The following is a 27,139-nucleotide window of genomic DNA, read 5'->3' as shown; positions in this document are numbered from 1 at the left end:
ATTAAATATGGTTTAATTACATATATATGCCTGGAACTGAGCTCCCGTGAGCTCTGGCTGGGAAAAAAGCCCTGATAATAACTAAACTGAATTTGGATGATGCACATTCCTAGCTAAGTGGGGTCAAGGTTGTGGATTTAGGTGTACCTTGGCAAATAATTAGTGGTGCAGCAATAAAACTGCTAGTGCATTTGCAAAGCTAAGCAGGGTCTGATATGGTTTCAAGTTGGATGAGAGACCATGCGTTATAATTCCTGCGCTGCAGGGGGTTTGCCCAGATGACTTCCGGGATCCCTTCCAACTTTACAATTCTGTTATTCTAATTAAAAAAAATAAACCCCGCAATGAACACCATGGGGCTGTCTTCCGAGTAAGTGCGCAAGCAGCTTCAGGCCCTGCGCATCCCAGACTCGGTCAGCACAACCGCGCTGCCCCTCGCCCGCTCCAGCATTTAAAGGGTGCCACGAGGGGGCGCGGGAACCCAACGCGCAGGCGCGCACCTAGGCCCCTCACTCCCTCCACCCCGACGCACGCAAGCGCGGAGAAGCCCCGCTCCTCTCAACCCACGCTTCTGCGCCGGGCACCCAAATAACCACCTTCGAGGCCCCGCCCCTTTCTGCGACTCGGCCTATGGGTCGAGAGAGGCCTCCTCGCTCCCGCCCTGCGATTGGCTGAGTGGAGGAGTGGGCAGGGAGGAGGGCCGTGGTTGGCTGCGGGGGAGCGGGGCGCTTGCCCGGCCGGGCTTCTGCGTGTGTAGCGGAGTTGTCTGCCTTTCTCTCTCTCTCTGTCTGTCTCTTTATCTCCCTCCTGCCGCCTCCATGTTGGAGAAGGCCTCGGGGCTGGCGGCGGCGGCGGCGGGAGCGAGCGCGGCTCGGCGGGGCAGCTTCCTCGCGCGCGCGGGCTAGGCGTCGGGGGCGGGGAGGGCGCCGGCGGCGGCGGCGAGCGAGGGTGGCCGGGCTCCGCCGTGTGGGGCTGAGGGGACGCTTGCCTCACGGGAAAGCGCCGGCTGAGGGAGCTGCTTGGGCTTCTCCCGCGTCCTCGGGCGGCGGGAGCCGGAGGGCGTGTTTGGCTCCACGTGGTGGCGGCGGCGGCGGCGGGGAGAGAGACCCTCTTCTGGAAGGGGGTCGTGAGGCGACACGGAGTAGGTGCCCACAGTTTAGGTCGCTGAGGGGGGTCGAGTTTGGGGGGCCCAAGACTTCTCCCTCACTCGCGCTCCCTGAAAGCTGCTTGCCTGCCTCTGTCCTTCCCACGTGAGGAAACGTAGCTGGGGGGGGGTCCCTAGCAGCCCAAAGGGGTGCAGGCTTAGGGGCTGTTTTGCAAAGGCGGCGGGGGGGGTGCTAAGCGGGGCTGCCCCCCACCCCTCAAGAAGATGGGCGTTTGGCCGTTGGGGTTCCCCTCCACGTGGCCGGTGTCCGTCTGAAGGGGAGGCTCTCTGGGATAGGTAATGGTGCCTGGAAACCTGCCCGGGGCCATCCTGGCGTGCATGTGAGTCTTCCTGGAGGAGCCCCCCCCTTTCTCTCTCTGCCCGAGGCTAGTCAGCCCCCCCCCCGAGGTGCTGTGCAAAGATGGCTTGGGCTCTGAAGCTGCCCCTCGCGGACGAAGTTATCGAGTCCGGCCTGGTTCAGGACTTCGATGCCAGCCTCTCAGGAATTGGCCAGGAGCTGGGCGCTGGTGCCTACAGCATGAGGTAAGGAAGGGAAATTGCTCCGTCCAGTGGCTTTCTGGAAGGATATCCATCTGATTGATGGAGCTCCTCGAAGGGCTGATTTCTGAAATATTTATTTGGGAAGGCTGAACTGGCATGTGTCACTTCGTCTCTGTGTCTGGTGCCCGGAGTGTAATTGAACCAAATGGCATCTCATGTTACTTTTGGTCCAGTATCCTATGAGCCGCTGCTTCCTGCTTGCACCATGTGATGTCCTTTTGTAAGGAGGGTGTATTATGAAAATGCTGTATGTTGTCATGTCTTCCTCTAAAATTGTGGGGGGACATTAATCTGTCACGCAAGCTACACATCCCCATAACTTGCTGTAGCTTGCTGAATGAAACTGGGGTGTGCAACACAAGCACAGTTTTACCAAGTTGTAAAATAGATAAATCCATGGATGGTAAGACTGTCATAATAAGCTGCACATGTGTCAGTCTAGTAGCAAGGTTAAGCTTGATCTTGAGTTGATCATACTTTTATCCTGAATAGTTTGATTCCTAACATGTTGCTCTTGCATTAATCAGTACTGTAAGAATTAAAACTTGGTAATGAACATCAAATTTGCACCTTATTTAGAGTGATTATCTAGTACAGCTTTGCCCAGGATTTTTCTTCATAGCAATAGGATTGTTTAAAACAAGTGCTTTTTAGGAAATGGTAAAGTAGAGCCTACTATTACTTCCCGAAGTAACTGTTCACATTCACATCATCAAAATGTAACTTTCTTGCTTTCACTGCATAACTTGTTGGACACCTAGTTGGATTTCAGAATGCATCTAACCATACTGTATTGATGGCCAACTTTCTGAATCTGACTTCCACAATTTTTCTTTCTTGCGAGTAAGATGCAGCCATTCAGGCTGCCATCTTGGATAGATTGCTTCATAAAAGGAAGGATAGGGCAGATCACATGTTTTTGTGTTGGTCACCTGCTGCTATTTGATAATGGATGGAGGAAGTAGACATAGACATCATAGGAACACTGCTGGATCAGATGAAAGGCCTATCTAGTTGAACATGGTGTCATCACAGCGGCCAGCCAGATGCCTCTGGTAAACCCATGAGCAGCACCTGAGGGAAATGGTAATCTGTTTGAAATCGGCAGCTGCTGGTACTGGAGGCAAACCTCTTAATACTGGAGCTAAAAAACCATAATGACTATAATAATAATAATAAATTTTATTTATACCCCGCCCTCCCCAGCCAAGACCGGGCTCAGGGCGGCTAACACCAAATATAAAAGCAGTTGATTAGAATGCAGCTTAAAAAACAAATTAAAACAAAACATTAAAACATTAAAATGCAGTCTCATTTCAGTGGAACTCAATCAAAAACTTTTTGGGGGATAAAAACGTCAAGTCTTCACCAAGGCTAACTATCCAGACTGGTCCTACATGGGCCAGAAAAAAGCCAGGGAAGTCCCCAAATAGGAGTTCCAACACAGAAGGAGAAAGGAAAAAAGAAAGAGAGGGAGGGAATCAGATTGATTCCAAGCCAAAGGCCAGGCGGAACAACTCTGTCTTACAGGCCATGCGGAAAGAAATCAGATCCTGCAGGGCCCTGGTCTCATGAGACAGAGCGTTCCACCAGGCTGGAGCCAGTGTTGAAAAGGCCCTGGCTCTGGTTGAGGCTAATTGACTTCCTTAGGGCCCGGGACCTCTAGGGTGTTGCTATTTATGGACCTTGAGGTCCTCCGTGGGGCATAACGGGAGATAGGACTAGTAGACATTGATAGACTTATCCTTTGTGATCTCCTTTTAAAGCTATCCAGTGTAGTGGCCACCACTGTATTTTATGATAGCAAATGCCACAGTTTAGCCAGTTTCCACGTGAATAAATCTGTCCTCGCATCTGTCTTGAAACCAAGTGTCCCCAACTTCTATTATTATGAGAGAAGTCCTGCCTATCCACTTTCCTTATGCCATGCATAATTTTAAACACTCCTATAATGTTCTTGATACCCTCCCACTTGCTTTTTTTCTGAACTAAAAATTAGCTCCAAACATTACAACCTTCCTTCCCCGGGATAGTCCCTCCATCCCTTGGGTTGCTTTTTTTGCATTTTTTGAGTTCTGTACACTAGTGCCCTGGATCTGCTGTTCAGTGAGAATGAATCCAATGCCACTTTTATGTGGTGTACAGACCAAGGATTATTGAAGCTTTAAGCTTGTTTTCAATAACTACCTCTGTGTGGGTGGGAAGAAGTAGTCAGGTGTAGCTATTAGATGCAAGGGCAGCTGCCCTCATTCTAACTGAGCACATTTGGGACTTTCCTGAAGTGCTTTTTTTTACCTTTTTTTACTGGGGTCCATTAGTGTACCAAGAGAATTGAGTCCCCAAAGCCCACACATGGTGAAGGCTGCTTTTTAGATTCCCCGGAAGCTAAGTACCGTATTTTTCGCTCCATAAGATGCACCTAGTTTTTGGAGGAGGAAAACAAGAAAAAAAATATTCTGAATCTCAGAAGCCAGAACAACAAGAGGGATCGCTGCGCAGCAAAAGCAGCGATCCCTCTTGCTGTTCTGGGATAGTTGCGCAGCCTGCATTCGCTCCATAAGACGCACACACATTTCCCCTTACTTTTTAGGAGGGAAAAAGTGAGTCTATAAAGTGAGCAAAAAATACGGTAATTCATGTCCTGTGTCTGCCTTATGCGATTCCTCTTGTTCAGTCACTCTAGATGCAAAACTACCTCCCCTCAGTGGAGTATGCTCTGATAGTTAGCTACATAGAAACAGGGGGTGATCTTCACAATCTGCATCTGATTGATTGATTGATGTCAGCAATTTTAGAATGGTTACATGTATGCTGGCTTAACTTCAGAAATAAAGCTGCCTCATAGGTTGGGTAGGTATCCTTTTACAGCTCTTTCCTGACTGCTGCTTACTGAAGGAGGCAGAATACGGAAACTGCTTTACTGAAAATGTCTTTAAAAACGCCTTCTGATACTAAGCCTGTTCAAACATAATGGGCCAGATTCAGCTACGTAATTAGTCCCACTAGCGGAAGCCTGCACAACAACTTCTGCTAGTGCAACGGGGCTTCCCCCCCTCCGCTTGCTCCCTGAAGTTGGCTCAGAGGGGGAGAAGAGAACCCCTAGAGCAGTCTTTCTCAACCTTGGGTTCCCAGATGCTGTTGGACTACCACTCCCATCATTCCTGATTGCTGCCCCTACTGGCTATGAATGATGGGAGTGGTAGTCCATCAACATCTGGGAACCCAAGGTTGAGAAAGGCTGCTCTAGAGCAGCACATGGGGTGAGAAGGGAGAATGTTTCAGTGCAATTGATTGCACTGACAGAACATCTGCCTCGGTGTGGTGTTGAATTCCTCCCATTTTGGTCCTGGGTTCCAAGAAGGAGCCCTGAGGAGTCCTTAACTCAGACACTGTCTCTTCCCCATTGAGCAGTGGTTCCAGACTTCCAATCATGATTTAGTGTCAAACCACAATTTGCCTCTTTGAATGAACAGCCAGGCTAAGGTCTGTGCCTGCTACAAGCCCGGATCCCAGAACATAGTCAAATGCTAGCTTCCAGAAAGTTGCTGCTAAGCCATATTTTGAAGTCCGAGACTGGAGAGTGTAGGGGTAGATGAGGCAGTGTGTGAGCCTGAGGCTTATCAGGGATTGCTTCCATGAAAGTAAACCTTGGTTTGGCATTATTTGACTCGGGGTCTTTCGACACATTGATTACAGTGTGCTGTCACATTGTAAGGGTGGTGTTGTGATGACTCCTTAATGTGAACTTTCTTTCTGAAAGTTACTGCTCTGGTTTAGTTTCGGCAGAAAGCTAAGTAAGTGTTCAGATTCTCTTCCATCTTTGTTGGGGATGGGGAGCAATCAACTTTTCATCTGATTGTTTTGGCAAGGGTTAATTTTTTGCATTCCATTGAAATTGCATAGATCAGTTGGCTGATGGGTAGACAATTCTATCCCATAACATGGGGTTACACTAGACAGCTTTTAGGTTCTTTCCAGTGCTGATCTTCAGTGACATAGGCACTTTTATTTAGATTTGCCCAAAGGAGAAAGAAACATTGTAGAAAGGAAATTAAAAATAACAACACTGTGAGCACTAATTTCCCGATGTGACATTTCCTCTTGGTGATGCTGATGCAATCATATAATCCAGCGGTACAACGCAATTAATTGTGTTGCTTTACCTGCTGACACACTCAGGAGGGACTGAGCCTTCAAGAACCTGGAATTTCACTTACAGCACAGTTACCGTTTCTAAAGGTACATTGGCAGGTTGTGGTGCATGCCATCTGCCACTTGGTAATTATTCCTTAAAATCAGGCATTTTGGAGTTTGCTTTTATTAACTGAGTAATAAAAGAGGTGAAAGCCCAGGGACTAGCTTTCAGTAACTTAGCACTTAATGAATTCTGGAAATCTGCTTGTGACTCTTGAGTTGTTGTTAAAAGTGATGCTTGAGGTAGTAAAATTAGAATTTGTGTGGATGTAGGAGTACTGTACATATGTGGAGGTGGCTGAAACTTCTCCAGCTGCCTTCAAAAGTCTGCACTGTATCATTACTGCTTTTCTTTTTCTGGCATGGGTGGCAGGGAAGCATTTCTGTTTGCTCCCCCCCCCCCAAAAAAAGAAACTTGCGAAATGACCTTGTGAAATGACTTTCTCCTTGTACCTATGACAGCCCAACTATGCAGTCAATGAAAGTAGACAAATTGGTGTGTGTGTGTGAATATTAGATGGGTTGAATGACATTCCCCTGTAGAAACATTTACTGTATTTTTTGCTCTATAAGACTCACTTTTTCCCTCCTAAAAAGTAAGGGGAAATGTGGGTGCGTCTTATGGAGTGAATGCAGGCTGCACAGCTATCCCAGAAGCCAGAACAGCTAGAGGGATTGCTGCTTTCACTGTGCAGCGATCCCTCTTGCTGTTCTGGCTTCTGAGATTCAGAATATTTTTTTTCTTGTTTTCCTCCTCCAAAAACTAGGTGCGTCTTGTGGTCTGGTGCGTCTTATAGAGCGAAAAATACGGTAGATATACAACACTTTGGTTTTCTGCACTCTCGGAACAGTGAAAAACAGAACTATTTCTCAAATGCTGCCTGTATTCCTTTTGCAAATGATGTATGCTATTTATCAGTTGTTTGTGCAATCTGCTGTGCTTCTTAGGAAAATGTTCTCTATTCTGAGGGTTGTTCCCTGTTTTGCACAACACTTGTGCAAGCTGCTTTTTAACAGCGATTCATTCTGCGTGCTGTGATGAAGACTGAGGAGCTTGACACAGAGTGAATTTTGTGGTTGTCTGTAGAATGAGTCATGTGTTGGGTTTTCTTAAGGGCACAAATGCCTGACAGGTTTGCATTTGGGGCAGGTAAACCTGTGTTTGCAAGGCTTTGTTTTGCTGGAAGAAAGCAATACATTTCTGTAATGTACAATCTGTTAATCTAGGTGGTTTTGAGTCTTAAAAGGGGCAATAGGTGACATTGAACATATAAATACTAGCATCTTCATGGTAGCTATCTACACTCTCTCCCCTTTATCTGCATTTTACTGCATGTTCTGGGATTACATTGTGCCCCATTTAATGCCAATCTCCTTGTGTAAGAACATAAAAGCCCTTCTAGATACATTTATCTTTCAACACACCCTGGTTATGAAACACTTTGCCTGGGAGATTTGTCTGGCACCCTCTTCAATGATCTTTCGTTGTCTCTTTACTCATCTTTTTCTGCAGGCATTTGTTAATCTGGCTGGCTTGTGCTCAACTTGTGCTCAACTACTGCTGCTCTCTACTCTTTGAAGTTTTAATTTTCTTCCTTTCCTTAGACTTTGGCTACTGCAATGAAATGTTGCAGTTTGAAATGATTCTGTTGCGTGTTCTACCCACTTAATTCCACCCCCCACACCCACTTGTCATTTCCCTCCCCCTCTCACTCAGCACTGAGTTGTTGCACCCTTTTGGATTTTTCCACCCCATTTTGAGGGGTGTCTGCAAACCTCAGGGTTATCCTGCATCTCCTTGCCTTTCTCTTGTGCATCAGTTGTGCTGTTTTGGCTTCAGCTCAATGAGCACTGGAAGACCAAATCATTATTAGAATAAAATATATCTGCCTAAGTGGGGGTATAAAGTCCATGTCATCCAGCATTCCATTTTCCTCAGACGCCATCCAGTTGCTTCGTGCCCTTTTTGTGGGTTTCCCAGATGTAACAGCCATTCCCTTCTCTTCCTCCCCACTCCCCTCTTCAGCTCTGCTACAGTGGCTCCCATGCAGGCAATCATAACAAGAGAAATTGAGAAATCAGGGGTGTAGAAGGGGATCTGACGAGTACACCAGAGGTCATTCTATGGCAAACGTCTTGCAGCATGGACAGGACCTCAAATTAAGAGCATCAGGTTGTAGCTTTATTGATTAAACAAATGCCTAAACCATTTCACAGCATAAAGGCATTGAGGCGGCCTGTGTACACATTAAAAACAGACTAAAACGCAAGCTTTATAAACGACAAAATGATACATACAAACAACATCAGATACAAAATGGATATTCTATAGATGACTGGGTTACACTCAGTGAAAGCCTTCCTAAACAAAAATGTCTTCAGGTAGGCACCTAAACAGGATTGCGCCAGGCACCTATCTGATTTCAGCTATTAATTGATTCCACAGAGCTAGAGCTCTATGTGTAACATTGCTCCATGTGCTCCTAATGTAGTTTGAATTGATTGTTCTGTGTAATTGAGCGTTTTGCTCTGGGGCTCATTGCCCTGTGGATATGACATGTTGTGGGTCTGTCCTATATATATTTATCTCTAGGGCAGGGGTTGCCAGACTCCGGGCTCGGGGCCAGAATGTGTTTCTTCAGACCTCCCAGTTCAATCTGTGGGACTTTTCCCCAGGCCACACTACTCACTAGTCCTGCTCTGCACCTTCTTTCAAGTGATTTTTCCTAACTGGAATGCCTCATTGAACTGTGATATGCATTTTGCTTGCCTAGGTAGAGGGGTGAAATGTCTGACTTTTCATTTGCTGAAATGTAGCCTATTGTATAAAGGTGAGTCACATTCAAAATGCTACCTACTGCCTGCTTCTGACCCTGCCCACCATTGGTATTCATCCTCTCCCCCCTCCCCCCCAAAAGAATTTGTGACCCTCAGGTTGAAAATGTTTCCCTTCTCTTTTACTAGGGGACAGACGTGTGGATGGTCCTGTTTCGCCTCTTGTTCCCTTCTTATTCTGGCTTTAAATTTTGTGTATTGGGGACAGGCAGTTATATCATGGTGGAAGATCAGATAAGTTTGTGGTGATAGCAAGCAGAAAAAAGAGGTGACTGGATACTGTGAAGAACAGGCAGGCTATTATAAAAAGTGTACAAGCGCCTTCCTCTGAAAAACTATCTGCCTTGTGCTGGTGTTTGAAAAACGAGGAATTATGAGAGGTTAAAACATGGTGCTTTCTTTAAAAAATCAAAGCTGAGAATCTTGATTCCTGCATTTGATATCTGAACCTGAGCAAACCCCTCTGTGCAGAATCTCTGTAAAAGATTCAGAAAAGTATGGGAGTACTGAAGGTCTTCTAACTTCTTCTGGTCACAAACCGGATATGGTGACAGGCAGAATTCCAGTGTGAAGAAATGGGTAGTTCAGTGCTCTGGCCTCAATGAGGCTAGAGTTAACTGTGTTAGGGTCAAAGGGCCTTCTTTAATAAGTAATTTCCACTGAGGGTGCTAGTTCTGGGTGGTGGATTGTAGGGGTGTGTGTTTTGAGCTGCTTAACTTGGTTTCCTTTATCATCTTCCCTACAAATGGTTAACCTTTTTATTACACATGGGTGACATGGGAAGCTGACCTTATGGGAATTGTATAGAAGTGAACCACAGTAGTACTGATAACTTAAAACTGCTTTATTTCCTAGCTTAGGTGCTCTTATCACAGTTCTGTTTTTAAAAAGACTATTCCTACTTAACATGGTTGTTAAGAGTCTCTTTGTTGAGTTGTCATCTCTGTGTGCATTTACTGGTATCCTTAATCTAGTACCAAGGTCATTTTCGTAACTTGAAGTTAGGCTTACACATGAACATATGAAAGCTAGTAGCAGACCTAAGAGGAGAGAAGAACACCCAGCTAGTTCTTTTTCAACGTAAAGCAACATCCTCGTTTGCTTCCCTGGAGCCATATTTACTATAGACAACCAATCTAGTGACTGAGGTTGTTTTGTATGTGTGTGTGCAACCAGAGACTGCTGAACAGTCACGGTGCTACATCATACCAAGAACTAACTTAGTTGGTCTTTAAGGTGCTACTGGAAGGAAATTTTTTTTTTGTTTTGGTGCTACATCAGGCTTCTGAGTCATGTCCATTGGGTTCACGACTGCCTGATGGTGCTTCTAACAGGAATCAGGTCTGCACTTACCTCTGCTTTCAGGCCGAGGGAGCCAATGTTTGACCACAGAGAGCTTTTCTGGGTCATGTGGCCAGCATGACTAAACCGCTTCTGCTGTAACGGATCTGGGTCGAAAATAACAGGTCGCCAGTCATTTTTTTGTGACTCAGGAGCACCACCCAGTGACACAAGTTGAGATTTCCAGTTGCTTTGTGACTCCTGCCACACCCTAATACAGTGGTACCTTGGGTTACATACGCTTCAGGTTACATGCACTTCAGGTTACAGACTCCGCTAACCCAGAAATAGTACCTCGGGTTAAGAACTTTGCTTCAGGATGAGAACAGAAATTGTGCTCCAGCGGCGCGGTGGCAGCAGGAGGCCCCATTAGCTAAAGTGGTGCTTCAGGTTAAGAACGGACCTCCGGAACGAATTAAGTACTTAACCCGAGGTACCACTGTAAAGGTGAAATAGCAACTGTTTCTGTACTCTCCAAAGCTGATAGAATTTGAAGGTAGCTGTGTATATTGTTTCTATATGGATAACTGAAGTAATCCCACATTTGCCTTCAAATTAAGCATTGTGGTATGCTGTGTTGGAACTGGCTGTTTTGTGACTTCATTTAGGAAACACAGTTGGAATTAAGTATTCACCAGCTGAATTTGCAAACCTCTGATATCATAGCATTGCCGACTTCCAATTACGATCTGCGGCTAATAGACACGCTAATCTTCTGGAACAGAGCATTTTAACTAGATGCTGAATTTGAATAGTTATGTAAGCCCCAGACAAGATTGCTGTTGGTTCTGTATTCATTGTTCGTGTATTGGAGTTGACTTCCTCAAAATAATGTTATTGAGGCACAGAAAAAATGAGCTATAAGGAAAAGGGGGGTATTGCTGTCTTAAATGGAAAGTTTTAATCTAATGTAAAACCAGTGTTCCTTCTCCAGTGTCTTGCAGGTTGTTTCGCTGAATTACATACTTTTGTTGAGTGGTCTGTTCTGTGCTTTGATGCAGAGATGTTCTGTTTCTGACATTTGGGCAACTGATCACACATGGGAGCTCTCCCTTTTGATAACTGCTGAGGTAGAAAAACACCGTGGATCAAAAATAATTTTTTGTTCCTCTGTATTGCATTGGCTTGTAGAAACCTTAAACAGTATATTCTGCTTGCAAATTGTGGGCAAAATTTGGTGTGGCAAGCAAAACTGGCAACCTGATATACCAAATGTTTGTTGTTTACTCACCAACTCAGAACATAATATCCCACCATAAACTGCCAAAATCATTGGGCATAAATTAAAATAACTTCCCCTGGGGTTAATACATTGTGGTAGTTGGTGCTAGACCAGGCTTGAGGGGGTTATTGAACCACCACCCCAAATTTCTCCTATCATGTCCTCAGCGCTAGAGAGGGATGTCTCAAGGCTGTATTTTGGCCCATGCTGCTCAGATTCCTATGGAAAATCTCAGAAGTGGCTTGGAGCTGAAATGGGCGGTATGCTTAGATGAGTGGGACCTACTGATGGACTAGAAGCAAGGGTCTTCAGCTGCTTGTGAGCTGACTCAAGGCAACATTTTTTTAATGACTGCCTTATTTATTAAAAAATTGTCCAGTAGCACCTTAGAGACCAACTAAGTTTGTTCTGGGTATAAGCTTTTGTGTGCACGAAAGCTTATACCCAGAACAAACTTAGTTGGTCTCTAAGGTGCTACTGCACATTTATTATTATTTTTTTTATTTTGACTGTGTCAAACCAACACTGCTACCTACCTAAATCTGCCTTTTTTATGTTCCTGAATACTTTCCCTACCAGCCCATGGACTAATTGTACTAGATGTACCTTGGTTGTTCTGACGTCTGCATTTGTGCAAGCATATTTTTAAAGCTAACATTCATGTCATATTTTGGATGTGCTGTAGGTAGAGATAGAGGCAAGTTGTTTATGAATGGAGTCCATCCCTCTCCTACCTTGAAAACAATTCTGTACCAGCTTCTTGTCCTCACCTGTAGTCTCCCTGCTGCCCTTATTGACCCACTTTTTTGGTGAACCATGGAGAGTGCTGGAGAAACACCAACACACCACCTTGATGACTACCTCCACATGTTCTCTGTTGGCCTTGAATGGCATGGAAGGGAAAGCAATTCAGTGCTCTGGTTATGGCACATGCTGTTTGTCCTGCAGTAAGGTGATACATACTTCTGGTGGAAGCAGGAGTGTTTGTGTGTCAAGCTCCCCAGAGTCCAGTATTTTTCTCAAGCCTCCTGACTGCAAGACCATTTTACTTAGTCTGTGTTTTGGCAACTGAGCTTATTCATTGGAATGTTGGTTTCTTAGCCTGTTTGTGGCAGTAGGTATACAGGATTTCAGTGGGTAGCAGAAATACCAAAGTTGCAGCATAGGGCATTTGAATTTGAATGTCTTTAAAACCATCACGTTTGCAGGTACATAATCAGAACATGATAAATAAACATGAGGAACTAGGAAAGAGGAATTTTTTAAAAGAAAGGGACCATGACTTAATATACCATTATAGGTAAAGGTAAAGGTACCCCTGACCGTTAGGTCCAGTCGCGAACGACTCTGGGGTTGCGGCACTCATCTCACTTTATAGGCCGAGGGAGCCGGCGTACAGCTTCCGGGTCATGTGGCCAGCATGACCTTCTGGTGAACCAGAGCAGCACATGGAAACGCCGTTTACCTTCCCGCCGGAGCGGTACCTATTTATCTACTTGCACTTTGACGTGCTTTCGAACTGCTAGGTTGGCAGGAGCAGGGACCAAGCAACGGGAGCTCATCCCGTCGCGGGGATTCGAACCGCCAACCTGCTGATCGACAAGCCCTAGGCTCTGTGGTTTAACCCACAGCTCCACCCGCATACCTCTATTCCATTATAAGCTTGCATAAATAAATCAGCCTAAGAATGTACCATATTTTTCCATGTATAAGACGATGCTTTTTGCTAAAAAAAAGAATTAGGCTAAAATTGGGTGTCGTCTTACACATGGATAGTGAATGCAGAGCAGGGATGTGCGATTAATGGCAGCAGCAAACAGGAGATTGGCAGCGGCGATTGGGTGGGTGATTGGTGGCTGCGGCAAGGCCTGCTGGCGATTGGCTGTGGCTGCAGCAATTGGTCAGGCGATTGGCAGCTGTGGCAAGGCGGGCAGGTGATTGGTGGCTGTGGCAAGTGAGTGGGTGGGGTGTTGGTGTCGGCAAGCAGGCAGGCAATTGGTGTCTGCAGCGAGGTGTGTTATCGGCAGTGGTGGGCAGGCGGGTGAGCGATTGGCAGAAGTGACTCCCCCCCCCCCAAAGCTGAACAACTTACCGTATTTTTTGCTCTATAAGACTCACTTTTTCCCTCCTAAAAAGTAAGGGGAAATGTGTGTGTGTCTTATGGAGCGAATGCAGGCTGCACAGCTATCACAGAAGCCAGAACAGCAAGAGGAATTGCTGCTTTCACTGTGCAGTGATCCCTCTTGCTGTTCTGGCTTCTGAGATTCAGAATATTTTTTTTTGTTGTTTTCCTCCTCCAAAAACTAGGTGTGTCTTGTGGTCTGGTGCGTCTTATAGAGCGAAAAATACGGTGATTTCTTAATTTGGGATTAAAAAAATTAGGGGTCGTCTTATATATGGGGGGGTCACTTACACGGAAAAATACGGTAATTCTACACACACTTACCCTAGGAGTAAGTACAGTGGTACCTCATGTTACATACTTAATCTGTTCTGGAGGTCCGTTCATAACAGGAAACTGCTCGTAACATGAGGTGCGCTTTCGCTAATGGCGCTGCCTCGCCGCCGGAGTGCAACTTCCGCACGCATCCTGGGGCAAAGTTCGCAACAAGGGTTCGCTACTTCCGGGTTAGCAGAGCACGTAACCCGAAGCATTCATAAGGGGGATAGTACGTAATGCGAGGTACCACTGTATCTCTGAACTTCATGTATAGAACGGTTGCCTGATGAACAGCTAATTGGGGTAATAGACTTTGGTTTTGATGATAGAGTAGGGACTGGGAAGCTTTTTGGCTCCAGGGGCCAGATCCCTATTGGGGTTGGCCATGCAGGCCCAATTTCACAGGTGGGAGAGCAGGCAGCTACTTGTCAATTGCATGACATCATTTTGATGGCATATGATTGGTAGGTGAGCAGGGCTGCACACCTTACAAAATCTCTCACGTGACGTTGAAAGCCTTCCCAAACTTCCCCTTAAAATTTAAATGTTGGAGGAACATGGGAGACTTGCAAAAGTAAGTGCTTTAACAGTGTGTCTTAAAGCTGCAAATCACCTTTTGAAGTATTCTCTACCCCACTGTTTGTTTGAGAGAAGCCTTTTCATGATGCTGATTTAGGGTGTTGGTGTGCATCACCTCCAACTTATGTTTGGCAGTGAATCCAAAATGTGTGTCAAAGGTAGCTGTTATGTGGCATATAGATGTATTTCTCTGGTCCTCTGCTAACTCCATTATTCACAAAGATCTGTAAGGCAAAAATTACAGTTCTGCTATGTTTTGGTTCATGCTGTCCAATATAAATTCAGCTACATCCAATAATAAGCATCTTGCTTCATGACTTGAAGACTCTCAGATTATGTGTGTGTTGGATTTATCACTTCATTCTTTTAAGAGTCAATATTCCATTTCAAAATAGCATTCCTCCTAAGTTTGTAAGAGCTGATGGATCTCATTCTCACTGCTTTACGGGAGTTTGGGGTGGGGTACAGATGGCAGCCAGGGTTCAATCCACCAAGACCTGCATGAGTAGTGTATCATCAACTGTGGGATGTCAGAGATCCTTGAAAAAAGGTTTCTGGGACCCTGTCATTAGAAATTGGGGCGGGGTGTGTGTCTGCTAGTCTAGTTCTTCCCTGTAGGATGCTAAGGGGGAGATTTAGCGATAGTGCATCTTGGGCATGGTGTGCTCAAAGTCTTTTAAACCAGGACCAAGATACTGGAAACAGTGGCCTTCGCTGGGTCTTAATACAAAAAACCCTTCATTCCTACAAGAAGCAATTGAAATATTAGGTCTTTCTAATGATATTAGGTCTTTCTAATGATAAACTTAAAGCAACCTTTCTCATTTTTCATCATTCACCTCATCAAACATATGTTGTCTGGGTCAAGAAAATAGTGAATGTGAAGGTCACCAATGAGGGGTGTATCCCACAGCTGTGTGTACTTTAGTCTCACATGGCTATTGGGAGAGGCAGGCCCTGAATTCTAACCCATTTGACTTTTTTCTCACCATCCTGCCCTCTCAAAACCTCTCAGTGGTGTGAAGAGTCCGAGTAGTGCAACTTGGGTTTGGATGCTGGTCGCAGGCTTGTGAGAGAAATGGGAATATTACTTCATCACTGTTTCCCTAGAAGTCTTTGCACTAAGCTAAACCCAATCTGCACTTAATCTTTTACCAGTTTACTGTATATGTAATTCATGGGCGTACTTGCCCATGCAACTTCTCCCGAGTACAAATTTTCCATTTGTCTATATGTATACAAAATGGAATGGAGGGGGGCAGTGCTTTCTTAAGCTTCCCTTTTTAGAGCTGGGGTGGGGGGTGGAATTGTTGCTAGTCCCTCTGAATGGAACAGTTTTCCAATTTCCTTTGGTTGAATAAACTGATGTTTTGCTAGTATTCTGGGTCAGCTCCTCAACACGACAAATTCTGGAAAATGTGGCAAGAAAATTTTTGTACCACTATAGATCGTGTGGCAGGAGTGTTCCAAAGTATGTTCTGAACATTGATGTAAAAAAACATAGTTACCATGGTGTAGAAATCTGCTGTGTTAATGAATTCCTAGTAATCTTAACTAATCTTCCTGATGGAAGGAAGGATTTAAATCCCTACTTCCTAGCAGCATAAGCATTGTAGCACCAATCTTTAAATAACAGAAGCTGCTATGGGTTTTGTAGGGCAAGAGGCTGAACTGTGCCTTGCTTTTACATAAAAGATCGTTTGGGCATCAGTTTTTATGTGTCACTGGTAAACAATAGCTGGTGATATTGGCTTGGATGTACACTCCTGTGCAATTGTGACAAGCATGTTTCACTATACACAGGAAGGATTGTGTGCTTGTTAATGGTTGTGATTTACTAGACAAATCCTGGCTGAGATATTTTATGTTTTTATGGTTTTTATGTTTTTAGTCAGCAGAATGAGTGCTTAAGCATAAAGGGTTCTATGTCAGATGTAAAGAAAGCTGAGGGTTACAGCTTATAGCTAAATTTTGTAAATGTGCTTCTTCTATCCTCCTATCTATCTATCATCTATCTTACCTATCTGTCTATCTATCTATCTATCTATCTATCTATCATCTATCTATCTATCTATCTATCTATCTATCTATCATCTAAAGCTGATTGCACTTCATACAACTCAAATTCTAAAATGTTAAGTTTTGGAGTGTGGACAGAAACTTTAGTGAGCCCTTTATGCAAAAACATAAACAAGAGCTAGAAACTTTCCCCCCAGTAAAATACAGGATTCTCAATATTGTAACAGGAACCTGAAGGCCATACCAGTATTTTAGGGACCTCTTCTTTCAGGTATTGTTGTATCTGCATTCAGTCCCGTGAATTGTTATTTCCATTTTACATACAATAGAAGGAGCTTCTTGCCAGAGATCATCCAGTGGGCAAGGTTATGGCTCCTCTCCAGGAAATGGTAACTTAGTGAAGCTGTTGCAAATATCTAGCCCCTCACTCCAGAAATGCATTCCCCAGAGAAGCAAATAAAAAAAAGACTATACAGTCATACCTCATGTTCCGGACACTTCAGGTTACAGACCACTGGAAACCCGGAAGTACCAGAACGGGTTACTTCTGGGTTTCTGCGCATGCGCAGAAGCGCTAAATTGCGCTTTGCACAGAAACTCCAAATCGCGCCAGCTCCTGCGCAGAGGCTTCAGGATGCGAACACTGCGTGCTGCGGACGTGCCTCCGTCACAGATTACATCCGCAACCTGAGGTTCCACTGTACCCTTAAACTGGTTTTATCATGTATGTACCCAGAGACTCCCTTGTGGAGTTAATATTTCTATCTAGATCTAGTTCAAAGCCTAAACTTCGTAGTAGGAATAGACAAATCATTCTGTTTCCAGTCCAGGTCACTTTCACCTCTATAAATCTGCACCTGGACGTGCACATATTACACCTCTGCTGGGGGAACTGCACTGGCTGCCAGACAGCTACCAGACCATGGTCAAGGTTTTGTTGTTAGCCCTGAACAATTTGGAACCAGGTTACCTGAAAGACTGTACAGTGTATGCCCCTGTGTAGACATGTAAGATCATGTGGATCATCTGGGGAAATTCTACTTGTGGCACTGCACCCTACAGAGTATCGTAGGACAATGACCCCCAAAATGCTTTTCTGCTGTTGCACCTGTTCTGTCGAATGCCTTTTCCTCTGCTGTAAATAAAACGGTAAACCTCACTTGCCTCAGAAACCTTTTAAAGGCTTATATTTTTGCCCATGCTTTCCTTGGCCCATAAGATTAGATCCTGATTTTTGTGCATGAATCACCTGGATTTCTGATTTACTTTTTTATGTTTTGTATTGTTTTATTGCTATTGGGGGTGTATTTTTGTTGAAATGGATAAAGTTTTTATATTGTGCATAGTGTAGACCACTTAAAATTTGTAAAGATATTAATCTATTAATGCTTCAAAAAAATACAGATTTTTGAGTACATATTTTTAAGCTTTTTCTTTCAAAATACACATTTCTACAAGCTTTTAGAAATACACCCACACATATATATATAGCACTGAAAGATTCAGAGACATGCAAAATCCAAGTGATAGCTATGTCCTCAATCACGCATTAGTCTAGAACAGAGGTTGGCAACCTAAGGCCCATGGGCTGGAAGCGGCCCATGAGGGTCACTTAACTGGCCCATGAGCCATCACCGAGCCACCCGCTCGGCAAGCCCCCTCCCGCTGTGCTAAACCGGCGCGGGGACTCTCTTCCGCAGTTCCGGAAATCGCTTCTGCGCAGGTGTAATTTTCAGCGTCTGGGCATGCACAGAAGCAATTTCCAGCGCTGCGGACATGCGCAGACGCGATTTCCAGCATTGCGCTGCACCAGTCCGGCCTGATCCAGCCCATCCCCAGTAAGCCTTGCTGACCCTTGGTCTAGGAAGTGTGGATTGGGTCTGTTTGTATTGGAATTCTCAACTGCTGAATTCTTCAAGCATCCTGGTTTCACAGGCTCCAGGATTTAAGCCCTTATTTTTACAAGACTTTATCCAAACTTATTCAAAGGTAGACCCTTGCTGTAAACATTTAGTTTGGAATACAACTGACCACTCAGTCTTGCTGCTGGCTCCCTTTTTCTTTTATTAAACTCATCATTGCTGAATCTTGATTTGAAGGGGATCAGTATCACAGAGCTTCCAGAAAAGGCCAGTTGCAGTCTGGGAATAAGCCATACAGACTCTTCAGTCAGCTCTCTTCATTTGATATCACGAGGCAGTCTAAATTTCTGTGTCACTTTTTGAGGGGCTTCAAAGGGTAGTTCCCCAAGCACACGTAACTGAGGAGAACATATCCAGAATAAGATCATGGTTGTTTGATGTTGGATATGGTCACTACAGAATTTAAATGGATTAGCTGTGGACCTCTGGCTGATAAGACTTCTCAGAGGATTTTGGTGCCGAACTAATTGTGAATCTGAAGTGGAATCTCAGCAGACCCATTGTTTTTAAAAGGCAAATCCTGGAGAGGGAGAGTGGGTTTTCCCCTAGTTATCTTCTCCCCATCTACAGTTTTAGGTCTTACACTTCAGTGAGTTGAAGCTGTTTCAGACTCTTGTTAGTAAAGTTAGCCTTCATTGGGTAGGGAGAGGCTTACAGCTTATGTAAGGGATATTGTGATGACTCAGACCCCTCTTTCCTAGAGTGGCATTTCTGTGAGGCATGTGATCCTGTGCAGATTCCCACCCCCACCCCCCAGAAAAGGACTACCCAGTCTGAGCTATAACCAATGATGTAGTATTGCTTCAGATCAGTAGCTGTTTGAGGACAGGAGCATAGTTCTCTTTCGATTTGTGAAAGTCCTTATCTAAACTTTAGAGGCAGGTGGCATTCACTCTCTGGGGTCAAAAGCAACAGGCTGGCTGACCTGCTGTTAGGACAACAGCTAGTTTGCCTCTTTAGACCTAGAGAGATGTTGTTCAGTGATTATAATTGTTTACACTTCCTTTAAATCCAAATTGTTGTTACTGCAAGAGCTGTGGATGGAAGTAGAACAATTCTTAATATAAACCTAAATGCCAGACTTCTCCAAACTGGTACCCTGTTGGACTCGGGAACACCCATCAGCCACAATCAGCATGGCCAATGGTTATAGATGATGCATTAGTGATGTCTGCCATACGGCCTGATCAAATACCTCTTATAAGGATCGCTGGCTAGACTGAGGATTATACATGAAGAGTAGGTACACACACACTCTTTCTCATATTTTGTCTCTCTCAGTTAAGATCCTGGAAATAATTTTTGGTTTTAATGTCCTGGTATGCTCTATGGATTTGTTCAGTCGCCAAATATGGATAATCATAACAACTCTTAACGAAAACCATTTTCTTGTAGTGATGTCCTTGCCCTGCCCATCTTTAAGCAAGAAGAATCCAGCTTGCCTCCTGACAATGAGAACAAAATCCTACCTTTTCAGTATGTCTTATGTGCTGCCACTTCCCCTGCTGTGAAACTCCACGATGAAACTCTCACCTATCTCAATCAAGGTAAGCCACATTTCTGCTGCCAGAACATCAGGTGGGGAGTAGGTGCTTTCCCAGTCGTGGCATTTATGTTGCTTCCTTGCTGCATGCCTCTTTTCGCTCACTTTCCAGAGTGCACACTCAAGGCCGCAGCACAAATTATTTTAGACTTTCTTGTCTTTTAACCTATCTGCTGTGCTCTCTGTGGGGGCCGTGAATAGCTTTCTTCTGAACTCTTGGTTGGAAATTAGTGTTCTAGTGTTTGCTTAGTGATTGAAAGTCTGAAACCAAAGCTGGAAAAGATGCAGACAGAAGTCCAAATTATTTATCTAATTAAAATACTTGTATGCCACGCTTCAGTAAACCTATAATCCATGGACCAGGATTCGTATCATGGGAATAAACTATGTAGGTTTTGTCAATTTAGCACATTTGAATTTTTGGGCTGTGTTAGCACAAATTAAGACCCTGAATGAAAACAGCTGAAATGTTGTGGAAGATGAAATGCTACCTGCCTAGCAAGTCCTTGTTTCTTTCAGCAGAGATTAAGTTCTTAAAAAAAAATACGCTTCAGGTTACAGACTCCGCTAACCCAGAAATATTACCTCGGGTTAAGAACTTTGCTTCAGGATGAGAACAGAAATCGTGCAGCAGCAGCAGCAGGAAGCCCCATTAGCTAAAGTGGTGCTTCAGGTTAAGAACGGACCTCCAGAACAAATTTAAGTTCTTAACACGAGGTACCACTGTAAATAGTGTTCCTAACAGAAGCCAGGGCAACAGGGTTTCCCTGTGAGAACCTTCCTGTCCTTGTTGCACCACGGCGGAAAGGTTTATGGTGAAGGGATGAAGGGGGAGCGATACAACTCCTTGCCAAGGGCGTAAGGGTCCCTAAGTCTGGGGCTACATGAAAGTGGACTTTGACAAGCACACATCCTTTCACCCAAAATCCCTCCCCTCACACTGGATAGGGGTGTGTGTAAGTTACCATGATGCTTTCTTTTCAGTCAAACGTGTTATACTATGACCTCAAGAAAAGTGGAATTTTTTTTGTAGCAACTTCAGAGATCCTTTCTTCCTCAGGTCAGTCCTATGAAATCAGAATGCTGGACAACAGGAAAATGGGGGAATTGCCTGAGTTAAATGGAAAGCTTGTAAAGGTGAGTGCCCATAATAATCTATCCTCTCCTAAAAGCTCTGGGTTGGTGACAAGGTTAAACATGCTTATCAGGTAACTAGTGACACCTATGAACGTAATTCAATCAATCTCTGGTGTCAGCAGTTGGGTAGAGCCACTGTCTATCCAAGCAGGCCCCAGTAGTGTTGGGTTCATGCCCCTCTAGCTGTGAAATGAACCTTGAATGTAAACTGCCTACACATGTATATGCCAACCTGTGTGTGCTCCATTCGCACCATCCATCAGTTTCATGGTGGAGAGATGGTGCAAGGTTACACTTTAGGAAAGCTAAAATCTTCCAGCTGGCCACACCAATTTGCCTAAGCTCGTCTAAATGTTCCAAGTTCCAGCATACGCTGTTTACTCAATGAGAAAATCTCCTTATTAACCTAGAGTATATTCAGAGTGGTGTTCCATGATCGGCGACTTCAGTATACAGAGCATCAGCAGCTGGAAGGCTGGCGGTGGAACAGGCCAGGTGATAGGATACTGGATATTGGTGAGTGACTTCTGTAAACGTGGACTAATTTGGCATTGTAGCTTTTTGTAGCATGGACCTTGGAAGGCATTGGAAACTGCCACCACTAAAGGTATAGAGCTCTTTATTGATTTTGAGAGTGGTTTCAATCTCTGCTCAGAGCGTAATCGTTTGCCATAGTTTGACTTAGGTGGCTCCGATTTTTTTTAAATGTTGCCTTCCGATATGAACATAGCTCAGTTCACTTGCTTATACCACCTTGCGCCTATTTCTCTGTAAGCACTTTCCTGCAGTACACCTGCACTCTGCTTGGGATACATGATAAAGATTATGTAGTTAAAAGCCCCCACATTTGGGTAGGCGGTTTTCTGGTCCCTTCTGGCTTCCTACACCTATGTCAAATGACTTAGCACTTCTGTTCTTGCCAGGAGAGAGTGAGCCTCTTAATGTTGGTACAGTGGTACCTCAGGTTACATACGCTTCAGGTTGCATACGCTTCAGGTTACAGACTCCGCTAACCCAGAAATATTACCTCGGGTTAAGAACTTTGCTTCAGGATAAGAACAGAAATCATGCTATGGCAAGCGCGGCAGCAGCAGGAGGCCCCATTAGCTAAAGTGGTGCTTCAGGTTAAGAACAGTTTCAGGGTAAGAATGGACCTCCGGAACGAATTAAGTACGTAACCAGAGTTCATTCACTTACTGCCTTAAATTCAGTAGATTATTATAGTTGACTCAAACTTTAGGCCCTTTAAAGGTAAAAGTAAAGGATCCCTGACAGTTAAGTCCAGTCACAAACGACTCTGGGGTTGCGGTGCTCATCTCGCTTTACTGGCTGAGGGAGCCGACATTTGTCCACAGACAGTTTTTCCGGGTCATGTGGCCAGCATGACTAAGCCGCTTCTGGCAAAACCAGAGCAGTGCATGGAAACGCCATTTACCTTCCCGCTGGAGCGGTACCTATTTATCTGCTTGCACTTTGACGTGCTTTTGAACTGCTAGGTTGGCAGGAGCAGGGACCGAGCAACAGGAGCTCACCCCCTCACGGGGATTCGAACTGTCGACCTTCTGATCGGCAAGCCCTAGGCTCAGTGGTTTAGACCACAGCGCCACCCGCTTCCGTAAATTCCAAGTATGACTGCTATTGTGTTGACGTTTGCTGTCTTTTTTACTATGTTTTTACTATGTTCTATTTTTTTTCATATGGGCACACGATGTATGATTTTATTATTATTCAGGTAACTTTTTTCTGAGCCACTGGAGAGACGCTCCCTTAATATAATTATTCGAAGCAACTTCTTTTTCTTGTCGATTCATGCAGATTATGAGGTTTTTTGTAATCCCTGCAAGTGTGGAATTGGGTATATGCAGAGCCTGAGCTAGCTCTCTCTTTTGACAGAAAGAAATTGTTGTTATTTATAGCTGGAAACATAGGTTTGAAAGTATGTGGATCTCAAAAGCAGGCAGATATTAGGTAGCACTTCCAGTGCTCAATGCAAGAGGTTTTAATAGCCTGAATCTCCTCGCAACTAAACAAAGTGAATAACAAAAAATTGCATAATTTATAGGTTTCAGAATTCTGCTTTTCTTGGTATATGATATTGGTTTCTGCTTAGAATCATAGAATTTTAGAGTTGGTAGGTTCCTAGAGGGTCTTCTAATCCAACCCTTTACAATGCAGGAATATGCTTCATCAGTTCATAAGTTTATTGTTCTAGCCGAAGGCCATGACAAACATGTAGCAATAATATTCAAAAAATAATACAGATCATACATCCTTAATATAAACCAGCATCCATGATGCATGAGAGAGAAGATGCATGATGCATACTTATGCAAAGTATGCATAAGCCTGTCGTTCTGAATTCCTAAATTTTCCTGAAATAGGTTAGCAGGGCAGTCCAGAAGCAGCTTACATAGATAGTGCCTCAGTTTTATACTGTAACAGGCATGCTGGTGCCTAGATTTTTGCCTTAATTAATTAATTAACATCCTGTCTTCCATCCTGGAACTCAAGGTAGAATACATGGGATTCACAGTTGGTCTCCCACATAGGGACTGACCGGACCAAAGCTTGCTTAGATTCAGTGATGTCGGTGCATCGTGTGCCTTCAGAGTGTACCCTGAATTACCCAGTCTTCTAAGCTCTTGGTGCATTATTTACTACATAAGTCCCTTAAAATTTTGGTGGGCTTGCCATGCCTCTCCTAGCCTCGTTCTAAAGGGTTGGGCTTTTGTCTTCTGCAGATATTCCAATGTCCGTGGGTATAATCGATCCCAGGGCAAACCCCACGCAATTGAATACTGTAGAGTTTCTGTGGGATCCTTCAAAGAGGACTTCTGTATTTATTCAGGTAAATCAATACTACATGGGAGGTGTTTCTTAACTGTTCTCTCTGGTTAGGACTGTAGCAAGCAAGATAGATTTGAGATTTGCTGCCATCAGTTTTGATGGATCTCTACCGTCATATACCTGATACAATCACCCTGTCACTCTTCCAAATTCATATATTAGAGGAATAAAAGAGCAGTCCTATTCTTCTGCGGGGTCTAGCTCTGAAGTGTACTTGGGTCTCCTTCTGCCTTTCCTACTTGGATCTGCTTGCTCTCAGTGAACCACCAAGTACCATTACAAATTCATAGCTGCCAGGCTCAGAATTCAATTGACATTGTTTTAAGTGTCAGCACTATGCAGCAGAGACAGTGAAAAAAAGTCAGTTCATAGGTACCTGGGGATTCTTTCAGCTCCGGTGAATGCTGATGAGAAGCTGTCTGTCTTAGTTACAACCGAGATGGCTCAACAAATTGTAATCTCTACTTGGGAAGCTCACTATAATGAACGTTGAGAACCCTTGAATTAAAGAGTAATGCTAATTGCCCTTGACAAGAACAAAGTGGAATTCTGACTGGCAAAACCGACGGGGAAAGCTACCATTCATTTCACTGCTGCGAGGGTGTTGAACACCGAGGTGCCGGGGAAGGATTCTGATAACTGGCTTTAATTTGGTTTCTGTTCACTTCAACTGTGGTGGGGGCAGGACAAATGCTGGCAAAGTCGAAAGGGAGCCCTCCCATCTAGGACGATGAGTCAACCAGAATGAGGCCACACATTTGAGACTTATTTCTAGGGATTTTTTTATTTGATCTCTTCTCTGCCTGTTGGAGGATTAGGTCAATATTACGATTTCACTAATCCTTGTGGCTTGTTGAGGTAGGTCACTTTTAGAGGCAAGGTGCCAAACCTGTGAAGGTCACCTGCAAAGTCCATTAGGAATAAATGGTGTGTATTCAGTCCATTCTGGACAGCACTGTCTGGTTTTGATTTTGAAAAATAATGTTTGCTGGTAATCCAGGGGTACACACAGTGTACACACAGGGGTACACATTACACAGTGTAATGTCCTCTGGATGTTGTTGGGAATACAGCTCCCTTGACCATTCTGGCTGGGGCTGATGGCAGTTGGGAGTTCAACAGCATATGGAGTGTATTGGCTACCTCTTACGTTAAGCCATATTTTCTCCCTTCAGAATAAGACTTTCAGTTGTACTGAGTGGAAGCATTAGCCTGTTCAAGTATTAAGGGCATCTAGGAAAAGGAAAATAACCCAGGCTGTTTTCCTTGGACCCCACAACATGCCTTTTCAGCTCTGTGTGGGCTTGGTGCAGGTTTAACTATGATTACAAGATCAAAAAACATTACGATACTGGGAGAATATCCTTCCTCCTTGGGCTTGCTGCTCTTCACTTCTGATCAAATTCTCTTCCCTTTTCACTGTAAGCTGTGGTTATCAGGTAGCTTCTCACTGCAGTTAGTTCAACTTGATGCAGTTGGTGCTCAGAAGAGGAGAGCATACACCCAAGGGGGGAGAGGGAGGGGCTCTGCTATGTGCTCCCAGCATAAGAGATCAGCCCTGACTAGGAGATGCCTGCTGGGTGTGATTGCAGTTTACAGATCCTGCTGAGAGATAACTTGGGAGCATAATTTGAAAAGCTGATTGAATCAGTAACTTTGGTTTTCTCCATATTCTAGGGTCCCACAGACCGATCCATAATCCCTATTCTCCTCTGTTAGCATTTTCCATTGACAAGTTATCTCTTTCTTGCATGCGTACTTCTGTAGAGAAATTACAGATTTCAATTGTGCTGAATTGCAGAGCACAATATCGTTTCGTTGCTTCTTCTGGCCTGGCCGCTGATGCCCCCTGCCCCCGGTTTGATTAAAAGCCAGAGAGCAGGATGTACTCCTTCCTGTGCTCGAGGGCTTTGTTTGCTGTTGGAAATGGAGTCCCCAGACTAGCTGGTATCCTACGCTATCACTTTCCTGGAGTAATGGTTAAACTGTTCATGTGCACCTTTGTTGTACAAGCAGCAAGCCTGCAGCCTGGAGCATCTCTGTGTCTTTTTTTCTTCACAGGTGCACTGCATCAGTACAGAGTTCACTATGAGGAAGCATGGTGGCGAGAAGGGTGTGCCATTCCGAGTCCAGATTGACACTTTTAAGGAGAATGAGAATGGGGAATACACTGAGCACTTGCATTCTGCCAGCTGCCAGATCAAAGTCTTCAAGGTATGTGTGTCTTTTAATCCATCCAGTGCATACCACCCACCGTTTTTACTCAATTTGAACTAAAACCTGACTTTCTTAGAAGAACCTTAATGTTGGTGAATGTATTAGTATCCTTACCACCTGCAGCCCTTCACCAGCTGGTCCTAGGTAGGTTACAACAGTTTAAAATTCAGTATTAAACACAGTTAAGTCAAATTACAATTGACACATGTAACTTTATGATGTGACATCTCCATTTGGTTGCCTCTACTGGAATGTCTAATACTACAACCATAAGCTGATATTTCCCTTTCTGAACAGCTACTAAGCTCTGTATTTCCTTCATGGGTATGTTTTGTCACTTGAAATTTTTTTTAAAAAAAATATTGATTTGAAAGACAAATTACAGCCCCCAGAATAGGGTGGGTCCTGAAAACACACATGTTGGGCGTCAAAGATCAGAGTTAAGAGGTGGCTTAAGCTGCCAGATGCACCTCTGTGGGAGGGAAACCCACAACTTAGGGGCTGCCACAGAGAATGTACTCTCTAAGTAGGACTCTGGAGAGGACATAGTCTTGTCTTCATAGGCAACAAGCATATCCTCCTCCTTTTTTGTTCAATGGGCCCATTGTGAGACCTAGCATTAAGCTATTGGTGATATACACCAGTTATATTACTGTGCTTACCCGAGGCAAAATAGCACTGGATCTTTCTGAAGGGAGCTATTCAGGAATAAACAGGCCTTGATCAGGACTTAGTAGTAGAGGAATGTTTGGGGAAACTAAAGCCGCAGTTTATGCCTTCATATGCACAGTATTAGGAATAGCTGCACTTAAAAAACTGTTTAGTACACTACTTTTCCTTAAAGCATGTGAAACTGCACTAGAGCCAATATTAATGTGTTGGATTGGAGCAGTTGCTTATGTGGATGTTTTAGGGCCTAGCTGATTGGCCAGGTCATCCTGTAGAAAACTTATTTACTCCAGGAAAAGCTGAGCCAAAAATCACTGCAGAGGCAGGAGAACTCTTGCCAACATCAACCTTTTATCTCCTCTCCCTCAAAAGTTCCTATTGGCATGAGATACAAGAGCTCCAACTTACAGATAATAAATGTGTGGAATTAGCCTAAAACATGTGCAGTATGTGATTATTTCCTACAAGA

At 44.3% G+C, this 27,139-nt stretch overlaps 1 protein-coding gene across 1 annotated transcript in view; it reads left to right on the top strand.

The window, feature by feature from the left end:
• Positions 1 to 728: 728 nt before the first annotated feature.
• TFCP2 (transcription factor CP2) overlaps positions 729 to 27,139 on the top strand; it is a 40,126-nt gene continuing 13,715 nt past the window's right edge. The window contains exons 1-6 of the mRNA XM_083599310.1: positions 729 to 1,687; positions 19,653 to 19,804; positions 20,861 to 20,937; positions 21,348 to 21,453; positions 23,679 to 23,785; positions 25,846 to 25,998. Coding sequence (XP_083455436.1) covers positions 1,566 to 1,687; positions 19,653 to 19,804; positions 20,861 to 20,937; positions 21,348 to 21,453; positions 23,679 to 23,785; positions 25,846 to 25,998 — 717 coding nt within the window. The 5' untranslated portion in view covers positions 729 to 1,565. The remainder of the gene's footprint in view (positions 1,688 to 19,652; positions 19,805 to 20,860; positions 20,938 to 21,347; positions 21,454 to 23,678; positions 23,786 to 25,845; positions 25,999 to 27,139) is intronic.

Source organism: Podarcis filfolensis, assembly GCF_964270895.1.
Source record: "Podarcis filfolensis genome assembly, chromosome: 2".
NCBI classification, from domain to species: Eukaryota; Metazoa; Chordata; class Lepidosauria; order Squamata; family Lacertidae; genus Podarcis; species Podarcis filfolensis.
Note: the sequence above shows the minus strand (reverse complement) of the source record. Positions and strands in the feature narration are given on the sequence as shown.